The sequence below is a fragment of the Labrus mixtus genome, chromosome 13 (genome assembly GCF_963584025.1).
Source record: "Labrus mixtus chromosome 13, fLabMix1.1, whole genome shotgun sequence".
Taxonomy (NCBI): Eukaryota; Metazoa; Chordata; class Actinopteri; order Labriformes; family Labridae; genus Labrus; species Labrus mixtus.
The window spans coordinates 8557154-8583714 of NC_083624.1; the positions used below are offsets into that span (position 1 = coordinate 8557154).

Genomic DNA, 26561 nt, shown 5'->3' on the forward strand with positions numbered 1-26561 from the left:
AAAAGACACATTTGTGACTGCTTTTGGATCGCACGCTGAAGTCTGTTTCCACCAACAACAACAGAAAACCCCTAAATCAGAGATGGAGTTACCTGTTGTTAGACTGATCCTGACTTGTCTGATCTGTACGTTGGCTAAGAAGAGACACATTTAATGTCCATAAAGATTCTATAACTAGGTCATTTAAGAAGGGAGGATAGATTTCATACTACGACCACACAGTGAAGGAGAGAGGCTGCATGGTTAAATGCAAGCTGCTTGATAAAAGAACTGTTAAGGCTTATGTTATGTTAGCTAACTAACCACGCTTGCAGCTGCTGCCTGAGCTTACATTCCACTCCATCTCTTATTTGCTCTTTTTCCTCTCCATTTCTGGTGTGACAGTAGTTAAATAAAAACCTCCATGTCTGCTGCAATGTAAGGTATCCTCAGGGAGCTAAAACCTATGATGATTATTATGAAGAAGAAATATCCTTTGATCCTTTGTATTATAGTATGTTCATATCACCTCAATAAGTTATCGACCTGTAAAATATGTCCATATTCTGTATATTATCTGTAAACTAGTATAGCATGCTCACTGCACCTTAATCTGTATATTATAATCTGAAGAATATACTTATATTTATAGCATTTATTCATATTTATAGCATCCCATTAATCCAGCCATATATACCCAATAATTCACTTTTTTTAGTCTACATCTGTAAATTTTGTAATTACTTGTACATAGCACAGATTCTTGCACTTTCTGCTTATTTGCACTTCTGGTGAGATGCCAAACCTCATTTCGTTACTCTAAACTTGTATATGTGTAATGACAATAAAGTTGAATCTCATCACATCACATCACATCACATCACATCTCATCTCATGCTTGAAACAAGCGGCAACCTGTGTTAAAAGTGAGTGCAAAATCCTGCAACTTCATCTGGTGATCACTTGAGGCTGGTTGCAGAAGCACCAGAAGTCACATGCTCACAGGGATGGACTGGGGCTAAAAAAAGGCCCTGGACTTTTTCCAAAATTTAGGCCCACAGCCCATACGCGATTTCGTGTTTAAATAACCACTTGCCAGCATTTCAAGATACTATACCACAAGCCTACTAGACTGAAGATATTCACAGATAATAACATTTCACAATCAATGATCATTTCTGAGGTGTTTATAACAAAACTACAATAAAACTACAATAAAACAAAAGTATTTCAGAACACTCTCAAAGAAGGTAGGCCTAACCTATATGAACTTGAAGGATAGAAACTTTGTTTATAGGTTGCTAATGAAAATGTACTCAATGCTGTGGCAGTAAAAGTTTACTCAATAGGGCACTGGTTTCTTCAACCCCTGCATGCTCACCCCATCCGAAAAAAAAGGAGTTTTAAAGAAATTTACAGCCTGGTTAAAAAAATTAATTAGGCCTGATTAGCTCATGGCTCAGATGGCACATACTGTGTGTGGGGTGGGAGGGCTCAAGACGCTTAAAACCTGCCTAACCTCTCGTTATGTTGACTGAAAGTTAGGTTGAAACAGCATTTCCAGCATGGCCACCGCCATCGATGGGACTCCAAAGACCAACTAACTAATACTGACCTGTTTGACTCAGAGGTTGATCTGATAAAACGTCACCCTTTGAAACAATAATGTCCAAAAGGAATCAAAGTTGAAGCCAGTTTGAGAGGTGGGATAGCTCGTGAAAGAACACAAGAGCAGGACATATGCAACAGAAGGACAGAAAAAGGCACCTGCGATGGTAAAGTGCTTGACGGTAAAACTGTCTAACTTGTCAGTTCTTAACCGCTGGGATGCTTAGACTTTTAAAAAAAAAAATTTGCCTCCAAGTTGATAAAACTATTACCTGTGAAAACAACGACTACAATGTCCAAAAAGAAGGAAATGTCAAGCAGACTCGAGAGGGACGATTGAGAAAGTACACAAAAGCAAGAATGGTGCAATGTGAGGACAGAAAATGGAACTTCAGGTGGTGAAGTTTTGGAAAAATAACCTCTGAAGGCTAATTTTAGCTACCTAGCCAACGCAGCTGCTACCCGTACATGTGACCCGTTTTTTTTTTTCCTTTTTGCATATTTTCTCCCCCCGTTTCTGACAGCATCAAAACTAAGAAGAACCCTCTTGTCTCTGGTGCTCCTCAGCTCTTAGCCGTGGGCAGTGGACAGTCCTGTATCTGGGCCTCGTCCACAGACCCCTCCGGCAGGTGTACCGTCATGGTACAAGCACGAATCCCCCCCAGAGGCTCCAGCACATTGAACACTCTGTCCCACACGTCCCGCTCCGGATCATACCTCTGCACAATGTCCACCATGCACCTGCTGTTCCAGGAATACCCCCCCACTACATAGACCTGCCCGTTAAACACCGTCACGCCAACGTCGCTCTGGCCCCGCGGCATCGGCGCCACCACCGTCCACTGGTCCGCCTCCGGGCTGTAATACTCGCAGCCCAGGACGTCGTCGTAGTCGCTGCTGCCTCTGAAGTGATTCCCGCCCATGACGTAGAGTCTGTCTCCCACGGTGCACATGCAGTGCAGGCCGCGGAGCTCCATCATGTCGGCTCGTCTGCTCCACGTGTCAGCGACAGGATCGTAACACCAGAGCTCCTTCTGGAATGTGTCACGGGTAATGCCACCTGAGTAGACAGAAGAAGATCCATCAAATAAATGTAGTATGTTCACCTTAAAGAAGTCTTGCTGGAACTATGTTTAGACTCGTTCAAAGGCTCATAAAGTGTCTGGAGAAATAATCTTTAACTTTTGTTTTTTTTACACTCTTCCTCTGCTCCTTTTTAATGTTAATCTTACACCGAGCCTGAGTTTGACCTGTAAGGGGAGATGACCAGGGGCGCCGTATGGGGGTGAAAAGTGAGGACGATTCTAAGGTCAACACATAAGTATACTTTGTGTTTGGAGCGCAGTATTTGTTGTTTAAACAGCACATTTAAGCCCCTGACAGTTGTGGGGTTCTGACTTTGTTGCAAAGTACTGAGACGCATTTGAACGTCATAGTGTTTCCTGCCTCTCAGTCTTACACGTGAAACTTCTGCCTCTGCTCTCAATGTGAGAAAAAAAATACAGTTTCCTGTCCATGAAACCTGCAGCAGCTCAGGCTGAGAGTTTACTGCTGAACAGGAAGTGGTTTCAGAAAGGTCAGACATAGAATAGAGGCTCATTTAATTACTCATCTTTTGTGAAATGAAACCTTTTGTTGAATATAGACGGCAAAGAAACTCTTTGAAGCTGTTTTCATAAATGCACAAAAATCCTGAAAAATGTCCCGACATTCTTTTAGGAAGAGCTGCATGTGTGAACATTTTTTGACATTACTCAGACTTTTTCCAGCCAGCCCCCTACTAACATTCCCGCAAGAAATTAGGGTGAGCTGATGAATGCATGTGAACACAGCCGGAAAATCCACCATGAGCGAGCAGGCGGAATTATGTTTATATCACATGACCCGTGTGATCAGCTTGCATGCTGCTTCACACTCTTTTCTTTAAATACTGTGAATATGTCCATTTACATGCATCAGTAATACATGATTTCTGTAGCAAAAACCAAAATCAGCCGAAGCGCTCTGTCACACAGGAAGACGCTTCATGACTCATTTAAAAGTCCCCCGTGGAGTATTTGACACATTTAAACAATGGGTTCCTGTGCACATGCGTGCAGGTGACGCCTACTACATAACCCTGCAAATTGCTTGAAAAATTTGCCACAAATCTATGTGTTGTGATGTGTCAAGAGATGCATGAAGGACAAAGACAAGGGAAGGAAACGAGAGCTTGAAAATAAACATGAACATCAGACTGTGAGCTCTGTAGGTTTCAAATGTCTAAGAACCCTTCAGGTCATTCATGAAGGATGGGTTTTTAGACAGGCGCAGAGCTCATAAGTTACCCATCACATATTTTGTTCCCTGAAATGTGACCTTCAGTTAGATGTTACCGAGCCTTTAAGTGGAAGATTAACCCTTTAGTCTCTCCTCCCTTCCACCATCAGTCACACTGCTGAACAAGCTAACAGCTAAACCTGACCCCTGCACAGTACTTACCTTGTTTTCATTTCTTTAAGAGTTATTTCAGCCTGTGAGTTTTTATTCAAATGTATTACGTTGTTTGTTCAACACATGGGAATCCATCTAGTTCATCGTGTTTTGAATCTCTTCTTCTTCTCAGCTGATAGCATCATTACAAGTCTGTCGTTAGACACCACAAATAACCTTTGTGGGGGAGTTTCGTCTCTGGTGCGAACAATGCCTTTTCTTTCTGAGTATCAAAGGGAGAAGTTGTCTGACATTGTGAGACAGCTGTTAAAACCTCAGAGAGGAAGTCTGTTCAGATGCTCGGCTGTACAAAGTGTCTGTCATAATCACTCAGAGAGGGTGTTTCAGAAATGCTTCTCTGAACCCTTGAACTGTCCATGTTGGTTTCATATATACGACTAAATTAAAGTTTCTGTAACTGCAGTCAATGATGGTAGTTAAAGATGTAAAATGCAAAGTGAAACCCAACAATGTATTCATCCGCCTCATTAATGGAGATTAAGGAGACAGACACAGTTCAAGCTGTCAGCAAAAGTAAGCATATGGTTGGTCGATTGTTTATTTCTGGGTGCATATTCTGAGTCATGACAATCAATGCCTGTACACTTTGACACTGAAGTCAAACATGGAGTGTGTGTTGGAAATTGTTACCCTACCTGAGATGTACATGAGGTCTCCATGAACTGATCCAGCGTGGCCGTAGTGAGGCTCCACCATGTTGTTCACCAACGTCCACTCGTTCTTCTTCAGGTTGTAGCACTCCACCGTGTCTGCTCGAAGAGGCAGAGAGAGAGAGAGAGAGAGACGCTGATTAACGTTTGAGTTTTTCTTGTAAACTGTAGTCAAAGCATCAACTGTTTAAAAAGCTGTATTGAGAAGATGTGGTGGGTGTAGAAGTACAATTACGTCTGTGTGAGAAACTTTAAAAGCCATTCAGTGATTGTTTTTTATTTCAAGCATTTAATCCTGTTGTTGAATTTGAGGTAGATCACAACAACAACAACAACAACAACAACAACAGTCCATTTTAAATTTTTCTGCCAATACGTTTTTGTCTGTTCCTCGTGTCCGTACTGAGCTCATGAACAGAGCATTTCGTTTTTTCTGACCCCCTCTACAGACTTTCTCCAGAATGACTTGAAACTGACAGATCTCGCTCCGCTTGAAGCCTTTGGCTCGATCGTAAAATACAAAAAACGCGAGACCATTGGCCAGTGCCTGATGTGTTCATGAATTGTAATCTGTGATCATGACTCTGCACTTTATCTGCGAACCATTTTGCACGTTTTAATTGTTGTCTGCTCTCAACTTATTGTTTGTCCAAAAATGGAGCAAAAAACAAATTGACTACATTAATAAACTGACAGCTCACCAATCTCCCCTGAGGTGTTCCTCCCTCCGACTGCGTACAGTTTCCCCTTCAGAGCGCTCAGGTGGAAGAACGTCCTCTTCTCGTTGAGTGAGGCGATCTGAAGCCACTTGTCAAAGCGCGGGTCGTAGCGGTAAGCGCTGTCGATGGCCGTCTTACCTTTGGTGTCATAAGTGCTCTGACCTGAGGCGTGGACGACAAGCAGTGAGAGAGAGAGAGAGAGAGAGAGCGGTTAATAAAAGGAATTATGGATTATAACCAGTGAGTCAGTCTTGTTTTCAGAAATGAATTGCTTTATGTTTCGGTCATACTTGTAGTGGTTCAACTCAAGTTATATTCAGTGTGATCATCAGCCACTTGAAAGTCTGCCATTCTTTTTGAATTGGCTCACAATGAATGGTCCCATTTAAGGTAAAATGGACAGTTAATCAGGGTATGCTTATGGACGTGGCTACCTGTCAAAATCCTTAAATGGGGGCTCAACAACCAAAGGTCTGACTGCTCGGCGTGGCTGTAGCCCTGATAATAAACAGTGTGAACAATGCATGCTCTGACCTCCAACGATGAAGAGGAAGCCGCCCAGGAGAGCCACCCCATGCTGATAACGCGGCACCTCCATGGGCTTCAGCGCCTTCCAGTGACCTGTATTCTCATCGTACAGCCTCAGCTCTCTGCTGACCACCAGCTGCTGTCTCATCACACCACCCAGAGCCAGAATGTGCGTGGCGTCGGAGCGTATCTGTGTCCGCTCAGTCTGCAGAGCCGGCTGCATGAAAGGCATCATCTGGTAGTTGCTGGCCTCCAGCAGCAGGTTCACACAGGACGTCTCGGAGCGCATCATGGAGTCTCCTCCCTCCTCGTCATCCTGGGAGATCCCGATCAGCTCGCCGGGGCTCATCAGTGGGAAGCGTATATGACGCATTAGAGCGTAGACGGATGAGCGGCGATTTGGAGGGTCGTGGCCAAGCCATCCTCTGGCGATGTTGTAGAGCTCCACCTCAGAGAAACCCTCCAGAGAGTTACTGGACAGAGCGTTGGCCATGGAGGTTTCAGAGAGCTGGAGGTAGCGTCCGCTCTCCACCAACGCTGAGAGGTTCTGGCTCACAAACTCACCTGCAACAGAGGATCCACATTGATTAGTTCTGTTTTGGATCAAGCCTTGAATGCTTTAATTTGCTTTTAGTAGCATGGTAACATCATGGACTCTACAAAGATAACATTCCTTGCTGGACAACTCAGGACTTATCTAAATAACTTTATGTGTATCTTATTCCATTTTACAAATTACATGTGAGAATGTTTTTTTTCACATTGTTGAATTAGTAAGGTTGTAATGCCAGGCTACATATCTGATATACTAAACTTTGGTTTGAACAGCTGGTATTAATAATGGACCAGTGGACCCACCCCCTTGCTCTCTATCCCTCTTCCTGCATCTTATCCCATCTCTCCCCCTATCCCTTTCCAAGCCCGGCGCAGTCTAGGCCTGTGAAGGCTGTTTCGTCATGAGCCGGGGATCCGGCCGAAGATTTCTGCCTTTTAACAAGACAGTTTTTTCTTACCACTGTAACTTTTGCTGCTTTGCTAAAGTGCTCATGATGGATAGGCCGGATCTTTGTAACATAGCAATAAGTAAGGTCTTTTACCTGCTTTTTGTAACATAACAATGAGTAAGGTCTTTTTACCTGCTCTTTTGTAATGTTAACAGACAAAGAGTAAGGTATTTTACCTGCTTCTTGTAAAGTGTCTCGAGATAACACTTGTTATGAGTTGACGCTATACAAATAAAAATTGATTGATTGATTGATTGACTGATGGGCTGGTTTTAGGATTTTCTGAGTAGAAAAACTCTAGGACACAAACTTTATGCCAACAACCCCTTTCTATATCATCCATATATTTATTAAGTTTAACAAAAGGTTGTACTCTTTTCCTCTGCTCACTCACCTATATTAAGCTGAACGTCCTCCAGGAGCAAATCAGTGGCGATGCGCTCCACCTCCACACAGTTATCAATAGTGATCTGCATGAACAACACAGGGAGGTTATAAGTTAAATCAATCTCTGCATGAACTTCCCTCTGCAGCTTTTATTTAGAGCAATCTTGCATCACTCATAAATATCTGAAAAAGAGACATCTGAGGAGAGTGAACGTGCACATTAGAGGTCAGCCTCATTAAAAAAACAGCACCCCTGAGGCAGCTTATTGAACGTGTCCTACAATCTTGAAGTTTAATGAGCTTGACCTCAAACGTATCTTAAAATAAAACCTGATGTTAATGAACTGAAGCATCGTCTTAAAAGTGTGATGCCACAAAACAACAAAAAGCCCCTCACCTCACTGCTGAGCAGCTGGTTACAGAAGCTGAGAACGGGCATGACCTGAAGGAAGTTTGCAGCCTCCAGTGTGTCCTGCAGATTCCCCATGTCCAGGCTGACTTTGGACGTGTAAATGAAGTCTATGATGTTCTTTAAACCTAACTTGGTGACGCCATGCAGCTTGATCTCTCTCATCTCCTGCTCCCTCATGCCTCCTGGATGAGAGAAAAAAAGAGGAGCAGAAAGAGGCAGAGACAAGGTGAACGAGCGAGTTTGCATCGTTTTAGAGGATTTGTCTTGAGCAGGCAAAGTGCAGAGTCAGCACTATACAGAGACTGTAAATCCTGTCTGTTCAGACTGTTTGAGGATATTGAAATGACTGTTTTTAATAATAGAGTCAAATGCTAATTTGTCCCTTAGAGCTGCAGAAAAAGGAAGTCAAAAGCAGAACAGAGTCCTACCTCTTTTCTTTTACTATACTGTATGTGCGTGTTTATATAAAACTGAAAGCATTAGTAACAGCTCCCTGAAAACAGAGAAGTGTAACTTCTTCACTGAATCAAAAATGCAGCCCTGAGTGTAATGTGTATTTACATAATATTTAAGCAAAGCTTCATCCTAAGTCTGAAATGTCAAACAATCCCTTCATATATGAGGAGAAAGGATCTCAAGAATGTCAACACACGACATTTACTCTGGCAGCAAAGTCTGTACATTAAAACATCACTGGTGGAAATGATCAATCACTAACAAAGGCCTGTTTCTTCTTCTTTATTTTCTTATCAACCAGACAGGGTTTCTTAAACATACAATGATTCCTATGTAGACAGAAACACTGACCTGTAAACATGGCCTTGAAATAATCACTAGAAGAAGCCATGATGACTCTATGCACGGGGAACTTTTCTTTGCTGTCTCCAGGAATCAAAACGACATCGCACAGAGTCTCGTCTCCCCGAAAAGTATCACAGCCCTGAAGGAAAATAAAAACATGATTTATCATGAGTCAGCAAAAATGTAGAATTTTATATAAGTAGGCGTAATTACTATTAGTGGAAAAAAAGCATGGATTACAACAGGAGGACTAAGGAGGACCAGTGTGCATAAATATACTCATATTTGTGGTAATGGATCACCTTTATCAATTGAAAAGTGTCCAGTAAAGGTTAATAAGTCACACATATGTACCTGCAACACAGCTGCTCCATGTTCAGTGCTGCTGAACACCCTGCTCAGGGGTCGGCGGGGCAGTTTGGGCTTTGTGGATTTGTCAGGGCGTTTCGGGGGCATTGCCAATGGCAGGGGCAGAGGAGCCGGGGCTGCAGCTGGAGCCTGAGCCTGGGGTGGAGCAGGCCTGTCATCTATCAAACCAAAATTTAACAAAGACATCAAGAGATGAGGAAAGTTATGATGCAGTTGTTGCAGCAGGACGATGAAAGTAGAGTATCAGGTTTGATTAATAACCACAACAGTAAATGGAGGTGAAGATGATCGGTGCTCACCTTGTTGAGCAGGAGGTCTCTCCGGCTGAGCTGGGGGTCTTGGAGGATCCCTTGACTGATGTCTGCCCAGACGAGACAACCTGCGGCTCAGCCTCCCCGGCCCGCTGTCATCTCCATTGGCCCTGCAAAGCAAATGGTCAATGGTCTTTTCTTGTCTTTTGACTACTCAAATAGCTTTTACACCGCAGGGCACCAACCTACAGATTCACACACTGATGGCAGAGGCTGCTATGTAAAGTGTCCATCAGTATTAGCTATCCCATCTATACACATTTACACGCTCTGCAAAGCAGTGTGAGCAACTTGGGGTTAAGTGTCTTGCCCAAGGACGCATCAAACATGTGGTTGCAGGAGCTGGGGATCGAACCCCCGACTGTCTGGTTGAGAGCCGCCCACATCTCCTCCTCTGTGTTTGTTGTTTCACTTTCAAACCTAACAAAATGACAATAAAATGTCTCTGCTTTTGGAGGTTACAATCATTTCTTTTGGCTGTTTGGCATGGTCGCCTTTCAGAGTGTTTTTCTCTCAGCACTTCCTCATAGATTGTGCACAGAAACCACTTCCTTTGGTTGAACTAGCTGACACTTCATGACTTAAAGCTCGAACTTTAAAGTGCTCTCATCTGAAGTTTGATTAATGGAGTGTGTTTCCTCTAAGAAGCCCCGCCTCCTCGGAGCGGCTTGTGAAGGTACCTGTTTCTGTTTTAAATTACATGTTGACCTGTAAAGGAGGAACCAGTTGAATCCATCATATACAGTACATACAGGTTAAAGTTTAATGACAGAGGACGCTCAACCTTTTATTGTTCATCAAACGGCAAACATGTGTTGCATTTGACTTTGTCTCCTTTATAAAAAAGTAAGTAGTAGTCAAAGTTTTACATTGGACAAAGAACAACAGCAACCACACAGAACGGTTATGCGCTGTAAATCTCTGACTGATGAATGGGTCTTGTTATCAGCAGGAAACCTCTGTAAACCTTGTGAGTTTATTTATTGCTTTAGTGTGAGCTTTCCTTAGAAAATGCTTCATTTGTTCAGTAGTATTTCAAGATTCAAGGTTAAAAATACTTTATGGTCTATCACATAGTGACAGAAAATAACCGTCTGTTAGAGGTTTCACATGAAATCCTCAGTTAATCAAAGCAGATTGCTTTCCTTTCTGCTGCACGCATGTAAAGTTCTGACAGTTAGATTTGGGTGGTGCTGCATGTTTGATGATTCCAGTGAGTCTTGCCATTTTTCTGTGAAAAGGTTGTGTTCACCTGCTACATGTATGTGGACTTCTATGGATTTATAAATATGAAACTAACAGGGTCAGAGGGCTTAGATGCATGACTTGTAATTATAAAACACGTAGTTCCTTTTCCTGTTGTTCCTGTCAGAGCATTAAACTTGAAATATAACATTACAGTATTTTGGTTCAAGATAAAAAAATAATGTAAGGACAAGATCTGATGCAGCACAATCAGGACAAATACTTTACCTTTATATTTCATAAATTAAGACTCACATCCAGTGAGTTACAAATCCAATAATTCATATTAAATCTGACAAATAGGCCGCATTAACATCCAGAGGATAAAAATTGAAATATAAAAAATACTGATCACTGAAGCTCAAAAACATCTTACCCCATGTCATTGGCGTCTTGGGGGCGGGGACTGTTGTTTCGTCTGTGAGATCTCCTACATGGAGAGAAAAAAGGAGTTTTAGTCGACACAAATAGCTCCATTTTTTTGGGTCGTAGTTTGTTGTTTTGACTCAGAACTGAACTGTGAGAGGAGAAGCTGTTCGACTTTCTTGCATGTACACAAAAATAGAACAACTTCTGTCCATTGACTCAGCTCTGACTACTTCTCTGTTTCTCATTTCGAAATTTAGTGAGAATGGTTTGCTCAGTGTGATGTTGTAAAGCATTTTGTGATGACGATGGGAAACATCTGGAGTTATTTTGCTTGATAGATCAAACTACAGGTGTCAAGATCTCTGGGCTGATTTTTAGCTGTTAAAGCACAAACGTTTTTTTTATTAACCTTTTGGACTAATCATTCTAAATATTGGGAGCTACAGGACAAAGACAAACTGTTTTGTCGCATTCAATGGACTCCGCTGAACTCTGTTTTCAGTCGAGGTGTCGAGCAGCTGGGCAGAAGTTTGTTCACAGTTGAAGCTAAGGGATGGCAGTTTAGATTTTTAAATTATTCACAAATGAAAAACATAATAGAAAATGTTACGGGGGCCGGGGTAATCGTCTAATCGTGTCATTTTGAAATCTTTAACAGGAACATTTGGAGAAGTTAATTATTTTATTGATGAATAATTTCTTCTTTTACTGTAACTTTCTACATTTTCACAACATTCACAAAACATTTTGAAATTGTTGGATGACTTTTATTAAACAAAAACAAATCATGAATCCATCCACAGTGTGATCTATCACACACGATATCACTTGTAACTTTGCTTTGCTATACTCAGTTTGTTTGGATCCCTGTTAGCTTCATCATAGCGAGAAGCTTTTCTCCCCGGGGTCCGCAGTTTAAACTTTCACATTGTTTATCACAAGGCACAAAAATTACAACAACATATAGCACATCTACTTCAAAGGTTCATTTTTCTGCTTTTTAAACCTTTATTGTAGAGACAGGACAGTGGACAGCGTCAGAAACCGAGGCGAAGGAAAAAGCAGGAAAGGAGCCACAGGTCGGATTTGAACCTCAGCCACCTGCTTGGAGGATTACAGCCTCCGTACATGGGGTGCATGCACAAGCCACTAGGCTACCGGCGCCACAGAGCACATCTACAATAATGAAAATATTTTTAATAATTTAAAAAATGTACATAAATGAATCCAAACTCAAAGAAGAGACAACACTAAGGCTCCGTCTGAATCTAAAGCCCACAGTCCCATCAGAAGTCTCTTTCTTTTCTTTGAACTGGACTCAGTATTTTGTTGTATTTAACATATTTTGAGAGTTAATTTCATTCCAACATCACTCTTATTGTTACTGAACACTTGAGATGATGATTCAATTTAGGAAGAATTAAACAAACCTCCCACAGCACGCCTTGTTGCATTATGGTGTCTGTACTGAGGGATAACTTTTAGTGCAAATTAAAAGTAGTTTGAGTTGTTGTGACTTTCTGTAAGAAGAACATCGATGGATAGTATAATCTATGTTTCACTTCAAACCAAGCAGAGGCCACAACTTTTCATTTCTTCTTATGCAGTGACATGCATGAGCCGGCTCTTTATGAAGCGACAGGTGTACCAAAGACAGAAAGTTGTTCACACAAAAAGGAGAAACAGGTGATTTGAAATGCAGAAACACTGAATGTTTCTTCCTGTTCAGCTTTAAAACAAACCATGCACGTTATTGTGGTGCACTGCACTGTACCTGCTGGATGGAGCTAAATCTATGAAAACTATGAACAACAAAAAAAGAGACACCTGTGAGTGACTTACCTGGAAGAAAGCTTCCGCAGCAGACCGGACCCGAGTCCTCCCTCCAGCCTGATGTTGATACCAACCAGATCTTTGAGATGAACGTGGAGGAGCACAAAATGTCTGCAGAACTCTGAAGCATCTGTGTGAGAGAGTTTCTTTGCCTTAACCGAGACCTCAGTCACTTCCTGTGCTGCTTCTCTTTTTCTTTTCTGCATCTTCACACACCCCAAACCATCGTCACACACTGTTAGTGAAATAAGCAAAATGCTTCACAAGCTGTTGTGTAATTTGTCTTTTGTTTCTGAGCAAAGTGGCTCACTAACAGGTCTTTGTAACCTTAGTGGAGGAACATGTTGTTTAAAAAGATGAATTTTACATTTAATGTTGATTTTTCATTGTATACAAGTGAAACATCTCTTATCAATGACAAGAGGAAAATGGTTGTTCAGCCTTCTAAGACTGTGAGTTTCCTTTTTTTTTGTACTTTGAAGTAGCATCCAGGTCAGGTTGTGTGAGGTACTTTTCAACAGTTCTTTATTGCCTACAGTAGAAGGTCTTCATCCCGGTCCTAGCTGTAAGAGGCAGACTGAAGTGCTGACATGGATGCACAGTCAGACTGCCTGATGGCACGATAAAGTAATAAAAATATGTACAATTAAATGTTTTTAGTTGGCTTCAACATGAACGTCTGCTGCTCCCATCCATTGCAGTACTTAACTAAGTTTCCCTGCAGACTCTGCAACTTGCTTCTTCTAACCTTCTGACACTTATTTACTATACTCACTGATTTGACTGTTACCCATAGACTGTATATATTAATTGACAAAGCCTGAGTGACGTCACCCATCTGTTCCTGCAGGGGGCATTGGAGTCCCATTGATGGCAGTCACCATGATGGAAATCCTGTCAACAGCCAACAGGCTGAGATCTGCAGCTGAGACGGGGTTTAAGCCTCCTGACAAACCGTTACATCGCACCCATCTGTCAATCAGGTCAGCTACACGCCATTTTTGTGAATAACTCTTATCCTTCATGAAATTACATTTTATGAGTTATCAAAAATTCAACCTCCGTACAGTGTGTGCAGATCGAGACATGAGCTAATCAGATCTATTTTAATGATTTAACCAGGCTGTAACTTGTTAATTTCTGCTGTAAAACAGCTTTTTTGAATGGGTGTGTACGTGACTTCTGGTGATTCTGCAGCCAGCCTCAAGTGGACAATCGCAGCATTTTGCACTTCTGCATTGGCTTCATTTTTCAACACCGGAGGTTGCAGCTTGGTGCGACCTCGTACAACCCCTCTTTAAAAAAGCTGAATGTTCTCAAACAGAATGGCTTTTGGTGTTATATTTACTTGAGTTTAACTCTGGAAAACCAAAACCAAAAAAGACCAAGAAGGACAGATCAAGAAAAGATCCAACACATCTTCATCACCTCAGCTGGCCTTTATTCAACCACAACCATTGCAGCATTCTCTAGCTGTAGTGTAGGTCATCATGATCAGTTGCATCTGTTACATCAAACCAAAAGATTGACTCTCTCAGTACGCCTGCATCCCCTCCAATTCAAAAGCAAAATCACTTTCAGTATCAACTTGCTTTATCTGCAGTCGGCCCTCAGTTTTCCACAGACACTCTGACATGCTGACAAATAAGATATCAAAAGCTGCTCGAATGTTTCCTGACATGATAAAGTCGTGAGTTTTGTGCTCTGTCAGTCTCTCTGTCATGATGGAGAGTCTCAGGCCCGGTGGTTTCTGTTCAGTAGTGAGTCCTTGTTCAGTGGGTGCTGTAATGTTATTGTCCTCAGTGCTGCCCTCTACTGGTCTGTTAGAGTTTAGAGAACTGAATGAGGTTCCTGTTGATTTCTGCCACATTCCTGCAACCTGGATCAGAAAATATAACCCTTAATTGTTGCTTTTGTGGAGATAGAATATAGCTGCACTTATCCAAAAAAATAAAAATAAATCCAAACTTTCATTGATTTGAGTGACTTGATCTCTCATTTCTCACCTGACAGAGCCATGGACAGACGGAACTCATCGTTTAAGATTTGCAGTACTTCCCTTACTCCTTCCTCCCCCTGAAACGACACAGATGACCATAATGAAGATACAAGCCAAACGCACTAACCTGTCATGTCTACAACAATCAAAATGAATAGTAAATGGACTTGAGTTTGTACAGCGCTTTTCATGTCTTCTGAATGAAGAAAAAGAATGAAAGAATGAAAAAGTGCTTTTACACCGCATGTCACATCTACACATTCACACACTGATGGTAGAGGCTGCTGTGTAAACCACCAGAAGTAACTAATCCCATTCAGAGACATTCACATGCTGCAGACAAAGCAGCGGGGACCAACTCGAGGTTAAGTCTCTAGCCCAAGGGCACATCGGACATGTAGCTGCAGGAGCTGGGGATTGAACCTCCGACTTTCCAGTTAAGAGATGACCGACTCTACCAACTGAGCCACAGCCAACTCCAATAAGAACGAGATACTTGTTTGCTGCTGATGAGACTGATAAAGACGTTCTTTGACTGGGACTCTTTATCCTCCCCCACAGAAGGGGCTTTGTTGATATTAATTCAATTAGAAGGAGACACATTTCATGGATATATTTTACATCTGAAAGCACATCATTTACAGGCGCTTAACTGTTCTACTAAATGTTATAAACCTCAAACCATGGCCAAGGTTCCACCAATTAAACTCACCAAGATAAACTTGTTCCCTCAAAGGACTGAAGGAAAGTATGTTGAGGTTTAACTTGTTAACTTAACAGAGTATCATAGCGATAAGCTTTGTTGTTTGTACCTTGTATGCAAGGCCCCACACGGCTGGACGGCCAATGAAAACACACTTTGCTCCCAAGGCCAGCGACTTCAGTACATCACTTCCTGTCCGGATTCCTCCGTCCAGATAGACCTCGATCCTGCCCTGCACCGTGTCCACGATCTCTGACAGAGCGTCAATCTGTCAGCAACAGAGGAGGAAAGAAACAAGGTCAACGCACCTAAAGCAACAGTTTAAAGCCTCCTGGAACAGACGTTATAATATTAACAAACGACTTGCTGGGTTTTCTCAGAGTATGACTTTGTTGAGGAAAACCATGACCACCTAAAATCACAACAGGCTCATAGTAGCTGCAGTACATCTAAGTTCTACCACAAGCACTATTATTATTCTGGGGACGTTACATGAAACTGGGAATATGAGATACATTAGCCAAGAACAAAAATCGAGATCTACTCATTATCACAAGAAAACTGAGGAAAGCAAATGTGTGGATGTTTGTCTGCTTTGGGCTTCCATAAAATTTCTTGCATTAATATGTTTAGTCCAATAAGGGAAAACGCTATTACTTCTTATTTCTTTAAGATTTATTTTTGGGCCTTTAATGGAGAGATAGGACAGTGGATAGGGTTGGAGGTCGGGGAGGGTGACATGCGGGAGGGAGGCCACAGGTGGGATGTGAACCTGGGCCTCCTGCTTGAGATGACAGCCTCCATACATACAGCGCACGCACTAACCACTGCGCCACCAGCGCCCCATTACTTCTTATTTCTGTTACTTTTAGATGTGTACTGGACCAACTGCTTCAAGAGACACACCACAACTTCTACTACTTATGCTGCTGACTTCTATTTGAATTACTCATTCAACTTCATTCAATCAATACAACCACAAGCATCGATACTACTTTGACAAATCCTACAGTACAGACTTGTTTGCACATTTGAATCCCTGTCTGTAAACAAAACACAAGAAACTCAATAATAAAGTATAACTTTTAAAGAAACACAGTCAGTCAGTACCGAGGCCGGGCCTCCGTCCAGCTGTCTCCCCCCGTGGTTAGACACAATGATTCCCTGGACGCCGTGCTCCACAGCCAGCTCAGCGTCCTCCTTGGTCAGGATCCCCTTGATGATAATGGGCAGGCGGGTGATGGACTGGAGCCAGTACACGTCCTTCCAGCTGATGGAGGGGTCCAAGGTGTTGGCCGGGATCCCGTACTCCTCTGGGCCTGCCGTCTCCTGCTTTTTTTATGTAGTGCAAATAAAACTGCTGTAAGAATCTACAGGAAAAAGACGTGTACCCAAGACTGCTTCTTCTGCTTTCACCTTTACTGATAAGGACTTGCAGCCCAAAACTTAGGCCAGACTAGTTATCTCTAATGCATGCATACTTCATGACGTAGATGCACAGACTGTATTTTTGTCTCTAGGGATGTCTCAATCAAAACTATTATAACAATTGCAGATTTTTTACATCTCATTCCTTTCAATTGTCTTCAGCTTTATGCTAAAATATTTCTATTGTCCGATTGATTCTTCTATGTCTTTTGCTTTTCAATAACATCTTGAATATGAACATGTAATACCATTACCTGAAAGACTCCATCAAAGTTCTTGACCTTGAGGTGTGGAGGGAGCTTGAACTGGTTGCGGATGTCGTTGCGTCTCTTGCCCGTGTAGGGGACGTCCACGGTGAGGACCAGCGCCTTGTAGCCGAGCCCCTCCACACGGTGCACGATCTGCTCAGACAGCTTCCTGTCCCGGTACACGTACAGCTGGAACCAGCGGTAACCGTTTGGTGCCGCTGCCACGATCTCCTCCACTGAGCAGGTGGAGTAAGTGCTGGTGATGTAGCAGGTGTTCAGAGCCTCTGTGGCTGTGAGACGAGAGATCAGAAAGCATTGCTGTGGTCATTCAAGTTTGAGTTCACACGTTGAGATTGTCAGTAAAAGCTAGATACTCTGTGGGGAACGGTCTTACATAACACATGTCTCCTCTTGTGTCTGCTTTCATTTATCAGCAGTATTAATTGTACTAATCAGTCAGTGTGTTGCCCTGGAAAAGATTAACTCTACAGGAATAATGGCTGGATGATTGTTTGATAAAACAGAAGAGAAAAGACCAACACTACCATCCCCTCAGGACAAGATTATTAAGAATATGCTGCCATCTAGTGTTAGAAATGTATACAGTCATTGTTTTTGTTAAAAACTTGACTGTTTAATCCAAACTTGTCATGAACATTAAAATATCAAATTAATATCTCATCAAAGCAGGACCCCAAAACCCCTCAATTTAACTTTAAATGTTGACGTAATGTCAATGTTATCCCTATATGTACCTATAATTAAATTACTCACAAAAAACCCTGATGCTTGTACTTGAGCAAAACCAAAACGGACTGTTAAACTATCTCAGAAGAAGTTCAGGGAGAAATCCTTTAACGTATCAATAAATACTGTTTGCTCCAATTTAGAAAAAAAAAGTACATTGATTTAACTTTTCCAATGATTAGGTAGCCATGCCTAAAATGAATGTTAAAAGGTCCAATCTGTAAGATATCTACTGAGTGAAATGATAAAGTGACCTTACTCTATGATCAGACATTAAGGAAACATGCTATGTTGAAGTGCTGGCTTCTCTGACAACAATGCAGCAGTCAGTATGTCCTCCTTCTAACTTCAGATTCTGCTCCTGAATGCTCTGGATTTGTTTGGACCAGAGAAGGTAGGAGGTTTTAAGGCACCCCCACACGGCCCTTTTGGACGCCCCTCAGTTTGCCAGATATGAGAGCAGTTATCAGGTCAAACCAACAGGTGTTGAAGCGATGGAAGCGGGCAAGAGAACTGGTTCAGATAGAAGTGATTGTACCCGACCTAAAAAGCCTCTGCATGTTTCTAATAAGCTCCACGAGCAGAAATGTGCTCAAACTAGGATCAATATTTGAAATGCTTTTGAAAAATAGGCCGATGCATTTCTGGTTTAATACTGAATACTCAGTGTCCGCAACATGGCGACCTACCTGCACATAGACTCTCTGGAGGAGGGGGGAGACATCGCTATCCAATGTTTTGCAGTACCCGTTTTGAACACTAGATGTCAGAGTTACATATTGATTGCTCTCCATGTCAGTATTACTATATTATTATATAGTATAGTAGAAATTCTCTCAAGCATGTCTCCTTTTGTTTTTGGCTTCTGTTAACTCCTAACCATCTGACTCAAAATGTTCTTTTACTTTGTTTCCCCCAGGGATCAACGCTCACCTCGAGCTGTGGCCACCTCTCCTTCATGCCAGGCCAGGCAGTGAAAGGCAGTGGGTGCTATACCGACTGGAAAGCTGATTTCTGTCCCCTGCACAGTGGTCCGCGTGTCGCTCACTGACACATCCCGCAGGATACGAGGCCGCAGACGGATCCTGAGTGAGAAGCACGGGCAAAACAGTAACATTTCATTAGATCAGGACAGCCAATGTCAAATATGTTTGTGTTTGAAATATTCCCTCAAAAAACGTCTCACTTCTTCTAACATACAATTGTACAACTCTTAGACCTTTGAATATACGTTCCACTTATTTTATTTAAAACAAGATTGATCATTTTTGCAGTACATAATCCAACCTTTACTCCCGCTGGGAATAAATGAATAACCTGACCTCAAACACACCAGCAACAAATCAGTAACAACAGGCTTGTGTAACTTAAAACATAAATGTTCAAAACACACTGACAGAGAGGAAGAGCAGATTAAATGTTTTCATGAAGACATTAAGAGAGCTAAGACACATGCATGAAGAGAAACAGAGAAAAAAACACTGCCCTGGATTTTCTTCCTATAAAACAACGTTTAAAACAGTTCCTGACTAACTACAGGGGGGCGGAGGAAGAGCACTGAGTAATATATAACATATCCTGCTACTGATTGATTACAATACAACAGCTTCACATGAGTTTAAGTTAAAGAAAGAATGTTATTTGACTTAAAACCAGGGATGATTACAGGTCTGTTTGTATATCAAGACTGTTATGTGAATAAGGATCAGAAATACTGTATTTATCCTTCAATGAAATGTGGTTGTTACAGCTGTTCTTATACACAGTATAGCAGTAGGAAATAAAGTAATATTTGTGCAATAGGAATTAAATAATAATAAGCAATACCAACAAAAAGTGAAGAGTACTTAGAAAGCACGCTCTGGACCTGCACCAAAGTATATTTATGACTTCCTCCCTGACTCCTTACTACCCGGTTGTAACCTGACGTCCTCAGCACTATTGGTTCTGCTAGCCATCCTACAATCGAGACTGAGGACCCAAAGGTGACCGGGCCCTCTCCGTCAGGACCCCAACCCTCTGGAACGACCTCTCCATTCTTTTTACATTATTGAATTCCCTTTCATCTTTATTGATCTACTTGTCTTTACATTGTTTTATTACCATTAAATTTAAATCACTTGTCACTCTCGTGTTGTCTCATCCCCCATCAACTCGTTTTTAAATTTTTAATAATTGTCTTCCTCACATTTCTTTTTTCTTTTCATTTAATTTAATTAGTGAAGCACTTTGTAGCCCTGTTTTGAAAAGTGCCCTATAAATAAAGTTTATTATTATGATTTTATTAAAAGAGCAGCCTTATGAGTGTCCCTTACACAGACATAAAGCTGCTGCACAGGCCACATAGAAATAAATCATTCCAGCTGAAAATGCACTATACTGTACAGATCTGTATTATTCTAAAAACTCTGATGAGTCAGCGCTAACATTTGACCCATTGTACTGTGTCTTTAAATGTGAATACACTATTGAGATGCATACAGCTGTGTATTTGTGATAACTTTAAATTAAGTAAAGGGCCTGATTTCTTCCACTGTACCTCTTGTACGCGAGCAGATTGTCGTCCCTGGTGCAGCATTCGTCTGCCCCAGCAGCGTAATAATCCCAGGTGGCCTTTGAGAGATGCTCCTTTGCATACTCCTCAAAGTCTGTCAGACAAACCATAGCCATCTCTGCACAGCGACCCCCCTCTCTGTGCGGGTACAGAGGACATTGGTTATCAATTTAAACATTTACAGAAAAGGAATGTGACACTTAGCAGAAATTAACATGAATTCTGAAGTCTTACATATTTTAATGAACATATGCACAAACACGTTGAAGAATAAAACTTCTGCATTCAGACTATCAGTACTGATTGCTTAAAGCTGCTGACCCAACACAGCCAGTCATTTATCACAACATCACTGCACAGACAACCAGTCCTCCTGTGTCATCTGGAAACTGCATTTCTTTTATTTGCATGCGAGGAGAATAGCTGCAAGCACAAACAACAGAACGGACACTTCAAGTACAAAATAAAAAACACTTTTCATGCAATGACTCAGCTTCAAGACTTACCACAAATGATTGATTTTTTTCATAAACAAAATCGCTCACACGCACATGACAAAGCCTCCATGAAGGACTGAAGTTGCAACATCTCTGCTCAAAGTGTCACTGCCCCCCGTGTCAGCAAATGTACCAAAACCCTGCAGTCAACAACTCAGCTTTAAACTGACCTGCCTGAGTACATAAAGTAACTCCTTTTTTCTTTTTCTATGAAAATTAGAATAAATATCAATCCTTGTCTGTTTTATTCCTCATGTCCTCAGTGTTGCTGTTGTGTCAGTCAGAATTTAACTTGAACAGAGAGATGATGAAAGCCACGTACAGTGTGTGTGACCTGAGAGAGACCCCTGCTCTTATTGTGTTTACACAAGCTGGAAATGTGCTGATGGTGACTCCGACTATAGTGAGGACAAGAAGCGTCCGACACAGTGCTCTGTGGTTCCACATGCATACACATGAACATGCTGTGTGCAGCACACACACATTTATAAACTGAGTTTTTTACAATCTTCTCTCTCAAATGACTTTAATTAATTTTTTTTAAAGCTGCTAAAAATCAAGAGGTTCAGTCTGAATCATGTCCACATTGACAAAAAAAAGGAAGTAATTCTGATCTCTACACAACAGCTAACATTGTGTCCTTGCAACCAAGAATTTGGATCCTCTTTAAATAAATACTGCAAAACCACCATTTAAAAATACAGATAAAATACTGACAAGATTTAACTAAAGTTACTACATTAGTAAAGATAAGTTGCTTTCAAAACGTTTGCTTTAATGGGCTATATAATTAAAGCAAAATCAATATTTTATTTCTAAAAATAACTACAATTTATGCAAATGATAATTTATCTTCTACAACTACACCTAGTTCAAATTTGAACACAATTTAAAAAAAATTCAATAAATGCATACATCTTCACAGAATAAAAAACGAATATGAGAAAGTGGAAGAGTTGAACATTTCGACATTTTTTCCACAACTTAATTTTTGTTTCTGTATGTTGGTTTTGTCCTTGACTGTAGCCTACCTTTACTTTGCTGTCCTTCTTGACATGACACCAGTAGAGGAGATATTGTATTGTATCTTAATGTTAACTGTAAATTAGGTGTGCTATATAAGAAGAACTCTGTTTTAAAATGTTTTGTTTACAGGTGTTTCCCTCAATGAGCTGATTTAAGCTATTTTAGCAGGTGATAAACAAACAGAAGTCAAGCTAATACATTTATGTGAGATCAAATCTTATTGATTGGGGCTATAGTCAAGTCGGTATTACCAGGTAAAATCACAAACGGCGTCCATCAACCAGCAGTGATCACTAGTCGACCAGAGAGGCGGAAATGGTGCACAGTTTTCTCCGGTGTTATTGCAAGAAATGCATCCCTTCCAAAAAATTGCAAGCACCTCGTGACAGTGTTAGAAAACGGTCGTACATCTTTTTTTTTTTCTGGGGGCAGATTTATAACGAAAAAAGAAAGTGAAGTTTTTACTTAATAGAGTTTAGTGTCCTTATCGTTCTTTAAAGTTGATAGAAGACGCTTTTCATACTCCAACAAGTAAGATATGAACGTCCTTAGCAGACTGTTAAACTTTTCAATTCACAGATAAGCATCCATGTAAGTATCTTTAAGATGAATTGTACGTTTTGAATATAACTTGTTTATTATTTTTTTCTATCCACTCAAAGTTTATGACTTCAAACAACACTGTGAAATGTCAAAATCAATCACTCATGTAAGCTAGTTTGCTCATTTTAGTTGCTTAGCAACCATGTGCCCACTGTTGAGTAAAACCTAACAAATTATATTCAAAGTCAGTATTTGGGCCAAATACACTTTATATCAATGTTTAAAGATAAGATATGTTTATTGTCACTGTACAAGTACAACGAAATATTGTTGGAGCAAGCCTGTAGATGCCTAATATCAGAAATATACAAATACTAAAACCAAATATTCAAATAAGAAATACAATTAAATAATACGATATAGTATACAATATACAATTAATTTGCAGGTTACAGGTATAGAATAAATATATTGCAGTTGTTATTATTAACAGTAGTCTGCTTTAACTAATGCTTAAAAATGAATGACCTTTGTTCAAACAGGACTCTGCAGGACTCTTTATGAAGCTACTGACTATTTGAAGAAGATGAAACAAGACGAAACAATCAAAAGTAAGTTAAATATTTCAAAACCTTTTTGTTTTTCTCTGATGTTCCTCACCAAAATGAGCAGTGTTCCCCTGAGTCTCCTAAAATCTGGTTACCTATTCAAAAAGTTAGCATTCTATATTTGTTTAAGTCCTCTTAATTTAATACACATTTTCCAGTATCAACAATGAAACACTGGCTAGTACTAGAAAAACATCAGTCACAGCAAAAAACAGGCTATATTGAAAGTGAGAATGAACAAAAATACTACACAAAAAGACCATTTATATAAGTAGAATAAAATTCTAAATACAGCCGACGTTGAAAGGTAAAAGCCAAAGCAACTTTTGGGTAAGCCTGACACTGCAAAGTTTCAGCAGTTATCATAGTGTATATTAATTGCCAAGGTCTTAGGTGGTTCTGAAATGTGTGATAAGTTGAATGGTCAACTCACAGAACTTAAATCGACAGTAGTTTTCCAACAAGTTCATTAAGTTGATAATTTACTCATCAAAAGAATACAAAGTTCTTGAACAGTTACTTCACGACAACAGAGAGTAGAGTACAGCGTCTCTTTCTTCCTCTGACGCTGCTTTGTGCTGTGTCTGTATACTTTGTGTCACTATAAGCAGTGATCAGAGTATCCCCTTTGGCTGTATGGAGCCAAACTGTGCATGGACAAACTGCACAGGCTGTTGTCATACAAATAGAAAACATACTAGCTTGTTGAACATTTCTCAAATGTCTTTAATAATAATAACTTTCATTAGCTGATTTTTTTTACACGTTATGCTGTGGTGTCAGAGTTCAAGGTGATTTCATTCATCAAACAAAAATAATAATGATTCAAGGTTAAAAAGAAATAAATATCAGTGTTCAAAACTACTAAAGATAACAGAAATATGGCGATTCACTCCATCCATCAAAAAAGCTGTCATGGCTCATTTCTAACATTCAACAAACAACTTTTGTTATAATCAGCAAAACAGATAATAAAAATACACAATGACCATGACAGTGTCTCTTCCTAAACTTACAAAAATCAGCAAAACTACTACATTTAAAAAAAAAAAAAAAAACAAGTAGATCCTGCTGTGTCAGTAGTTTAAGAGTATGTTCTCTCTGACCAAATAGACAGTCGTTAATGTGAGCAGGCAGAAAGCAAGCAGACATTTACTCACCGATAACTTATACTCATTCTCTCTCAGCAGGACTGTTTTCTCCTGGCAGACTCATAACCTGTGAACAGTCCACAACATAAAGACAAAGCACAGGAGTTTATCAATACTGCTTTAACCACTCTTCAAATACTCTATATTGGCACTACTACTACTAGAAATGACGGGTATTAAGATTTACCACTTCTGTATTACACTTCTGTCAAAACCACCTCCTAGATATAGATAACTCCATCCTATTTTTAGCTATTAAACAAGCTTTACTGTAAATCATAGCAAGTGTTGAAATAATTATGAATAAGTTTTGGAGGCAGGGTGTTTGTCGGTTATGCGTGAACATTTAGCAAAAGACAAACCAACAAACACTAGAGAGCACCTAATTCATTATTCCTGTATTTAAATTATTCTTGTTATTATTCATGTTTTTAAAAAAAATATGAACCAACTAATCCTCTTTAAGCTCTACAGCACACACAGATGTTATGTGGTAAGAAAATACATTATCGTATAAATGAATACTATACAGTAAGCTTTCAACTCTGAACACTTGAGGGCAGTACGATACTGAATGAAGGCCCATTCTTAAAGCTCCAGTCAACTTCTATAAAGAGGGTAAACATAATCTGACTCTAAACTTAGTGTCTCTACTAAATAAAAAACTGACCTCTGGTTTAATGCCTGTTTCAGTTGTACACATAATGTTAAAATACACACTTCTGTTAATGTTAAATGCCTCAATCACGCTCTATTTAAAAAAAAAAAAAAAGTTTTAGCTTTTAGTGTAAAATGGGACATTAACAAAAACATGTTCTGTTAAATGACACAATTACTACATTTTTATTCATATAATATGCTTAATTTTCCTGACATTTATTGTACCACCAGGCAGTTCTGCTTTCTCATACTAAAATGTTTTATACTATCGGTTTTTCCCAGTGTGTCTGCATGTGTGTGTGGGATGAATGTGAGCCTCTGTCCTGTGCAGGCTGTGAAAGGTGTCCAGTGAATGGGCTGCTGAGGGCACATTGTGCAGGTGAATTCTAGAACACCTGGTGTATGGTATCTAGAGTGCTATGCTAAACAAGCTGAGGGTTAAACCAGCTTCTGTTACATTATTTGTTTTTGTCACTCAGGCCTGCTTAGATAAACTAGTTAGGAGGCCTGTAACAGTAAAGATAAACACATCCTAGATGCCATTTTTTATGTATCTAGTTAAAAAAAAACAACTTTGAGTTTACGTTTGGATAAAGGTGATACAGTAGAATCCAGAAAAGCTCGAACAGTACAAAGAAAGTTTCTGGAGTGGATAAAATCAGTTTCTTACCTTTATCTGAGCTATCTCGTCAGCCTTCAATACTTGTTGGTTCCCTTCTCATATGACAGGGTCGTGTCAGAGGGCAATCCGTCCCCCTTTTTCCCCACCCGACCTCCCCCCACCCTAAACCCACCGCCCCCCCCTCCCCTTCACAGTGTGATGCTCCGCCCCCACAGCGGCTCAACACCAGCTAAGCCTCACGTCAGCACTCTGGGTCCTGGCCTCGCTCTCTCTCTCTCTCTCTCCCTCTCTCTCTCTCTCGCTCTTCCAAAAAACACCAAACGCTCCCCAGGTCAGCTGTCTGTAGGAGCATCTGATACCTCCTTGTTCTCATTCTGTCCTTTCTCCCTCTTTTCCTTCCTTTCCATTCTTATCCGTTATCCCTTTTCATTTCCTTCTTCATCTTCCCTTAACCCCTCCCTCTCCTTTTCCTCATGTTTACCTCTTCCCTATTCACCTTTCGTGTTTCCTTCTCTTTCTGCAAACCTCTGTATCTTTTAATTTACATAAATAATCACCTTAACTTAATAATCAATGTAATCTAAATGTGTTTTAAATACCAAAAATATATATTTTTGATCTTGCCAATGTAACACAGGAGACATTAAACAATTCAGATTCCAATAGAAAACACCATCTAACATCACATCACCAGGTTTGACATTGTAAAATGAGTACTTTTAATTATAGAGGTTTCTATTTGCCTGTGTGTTGTGTCTAGCTTGTCTGAAAGAGTGAATCAGTGTCTGACTGATTTAGACATAGTTTTCTCAGGCTAAATGATTGATCCCTTTTGTGGTTAATGCTTAAACTTCAGTGCACAAACAAACCAAAACAGTTAAAGAAACACCATTTTTATTTTTTCTGCAGGGCTTCGTAGTGTGAATGTGTTACATTTCAGTTTAAGTGTCACTCAAAGATCAGCGTATTAATAAACTCGATCCAAGTCTTTTCAGATAAAGAGACAAAGGCTGGAAAAGAAAACAAGGGCCTCTTTCTGGAAATGTCAAACTTGTCAAGTGTAGTGT

General features: G+C 40.4%; 2 protein-coding genes across 3 annotated transcripts in view; both read right to left on the minus strand.

The window, feature by feature from the left end:
- Positions 1 to 12929, minus strand: part of si:rp71-68n21.9 (kelch-like protein 9) — a 13309-nt gene extending 380 nt beyond the window's left edge. Inside the window, exons 1-11 of the mRNA XM_061053538.1 lie at positions 12718 to 12929; positions 10883 to 10936; positions 9250 to 9371; positions 8936 to 9108; positions 8588 to 8720; positions 7766 to 7962; positions 7376 to 7451; positions 5984 to 6541; positions 5432 to 5611; positions 4716 to 4829; positions 1 to 2647 (exon numbers count right to left, since the gene is read on the minus strand). The exon at positions 1 to 2647 is cut by the window's left edge and continues 380 nt beyond it. Of these exons, the coding sequence (XP_060909521.1) occupies positions 2151 to 2647; positions 4716 to 4829; positions 5432 to 5611; positions 5984 to 6541; positions 7376 to 7451; positions 7766 to 7962; positions 8588 to 8720; positions 8936 to 9108; positions 9250 to 9371; positions 10883 to 10936; positions 12718 to 12914 (2301 nt within the window). The 5' untranslated portion in view covers positions 12915 to 12929 and the 3' untranslated portion in view covers positions 1 to 2150. The remainder of the gene's footprint in view (positions 2648 to 4715; positions 4830 to 5431; positions 5612 to 5983; positions 6542 to 7375; positions 7452 to 7765; positions 7963 to 8587; positions 8721 to 8935; positions 9109 to 9249; positions 9372 to 10882; positions 10937 to 12717) is intronic.
- Positions 12930 to 14128: 1199 nt separating this feature from the next.
- hao2 (hydroxyacid oxidase 2 (long chain)) lies at positions 14129 to 25635 on the minus strand. 2 transcript variants are annotated; one of them, XM_061053541.1, is made up of 9 exons: positions 25543 to 25635; positions 24222 to 24279; positions 20373 to 20525; positions 18767 to 18918; positions 17093 to 17376; positions 16521 to 16739; positions 15520 to 15678; positions 14715 to 14784; positions 14129 to 14587 (listed from the first exon to the last, which is right to left on the minus strand). In XM_061053541.1, exons 2-9 carry the CDS (start codon positions 24236 to 24238, stop codon positions 14532 to 14534), a joined length of 1110 nt encoding a protein of 369 aa, XP_060909524.1. In that variant the 5' UTR covers positions 24239 to 24279; positions 25543 to 25635; the 3' UTR covers positions 14129 to 14531. The 2 variants fall into 2 exon arrangements, with proteins under 2 accessions (XP_060909524.1, XP_060909523.1); XM_061053540.1 differs by having other exon boundaries at positions 16521 to 16742.
- Positions 25636 to 26561: the final 926 nt, after the last annotated feature.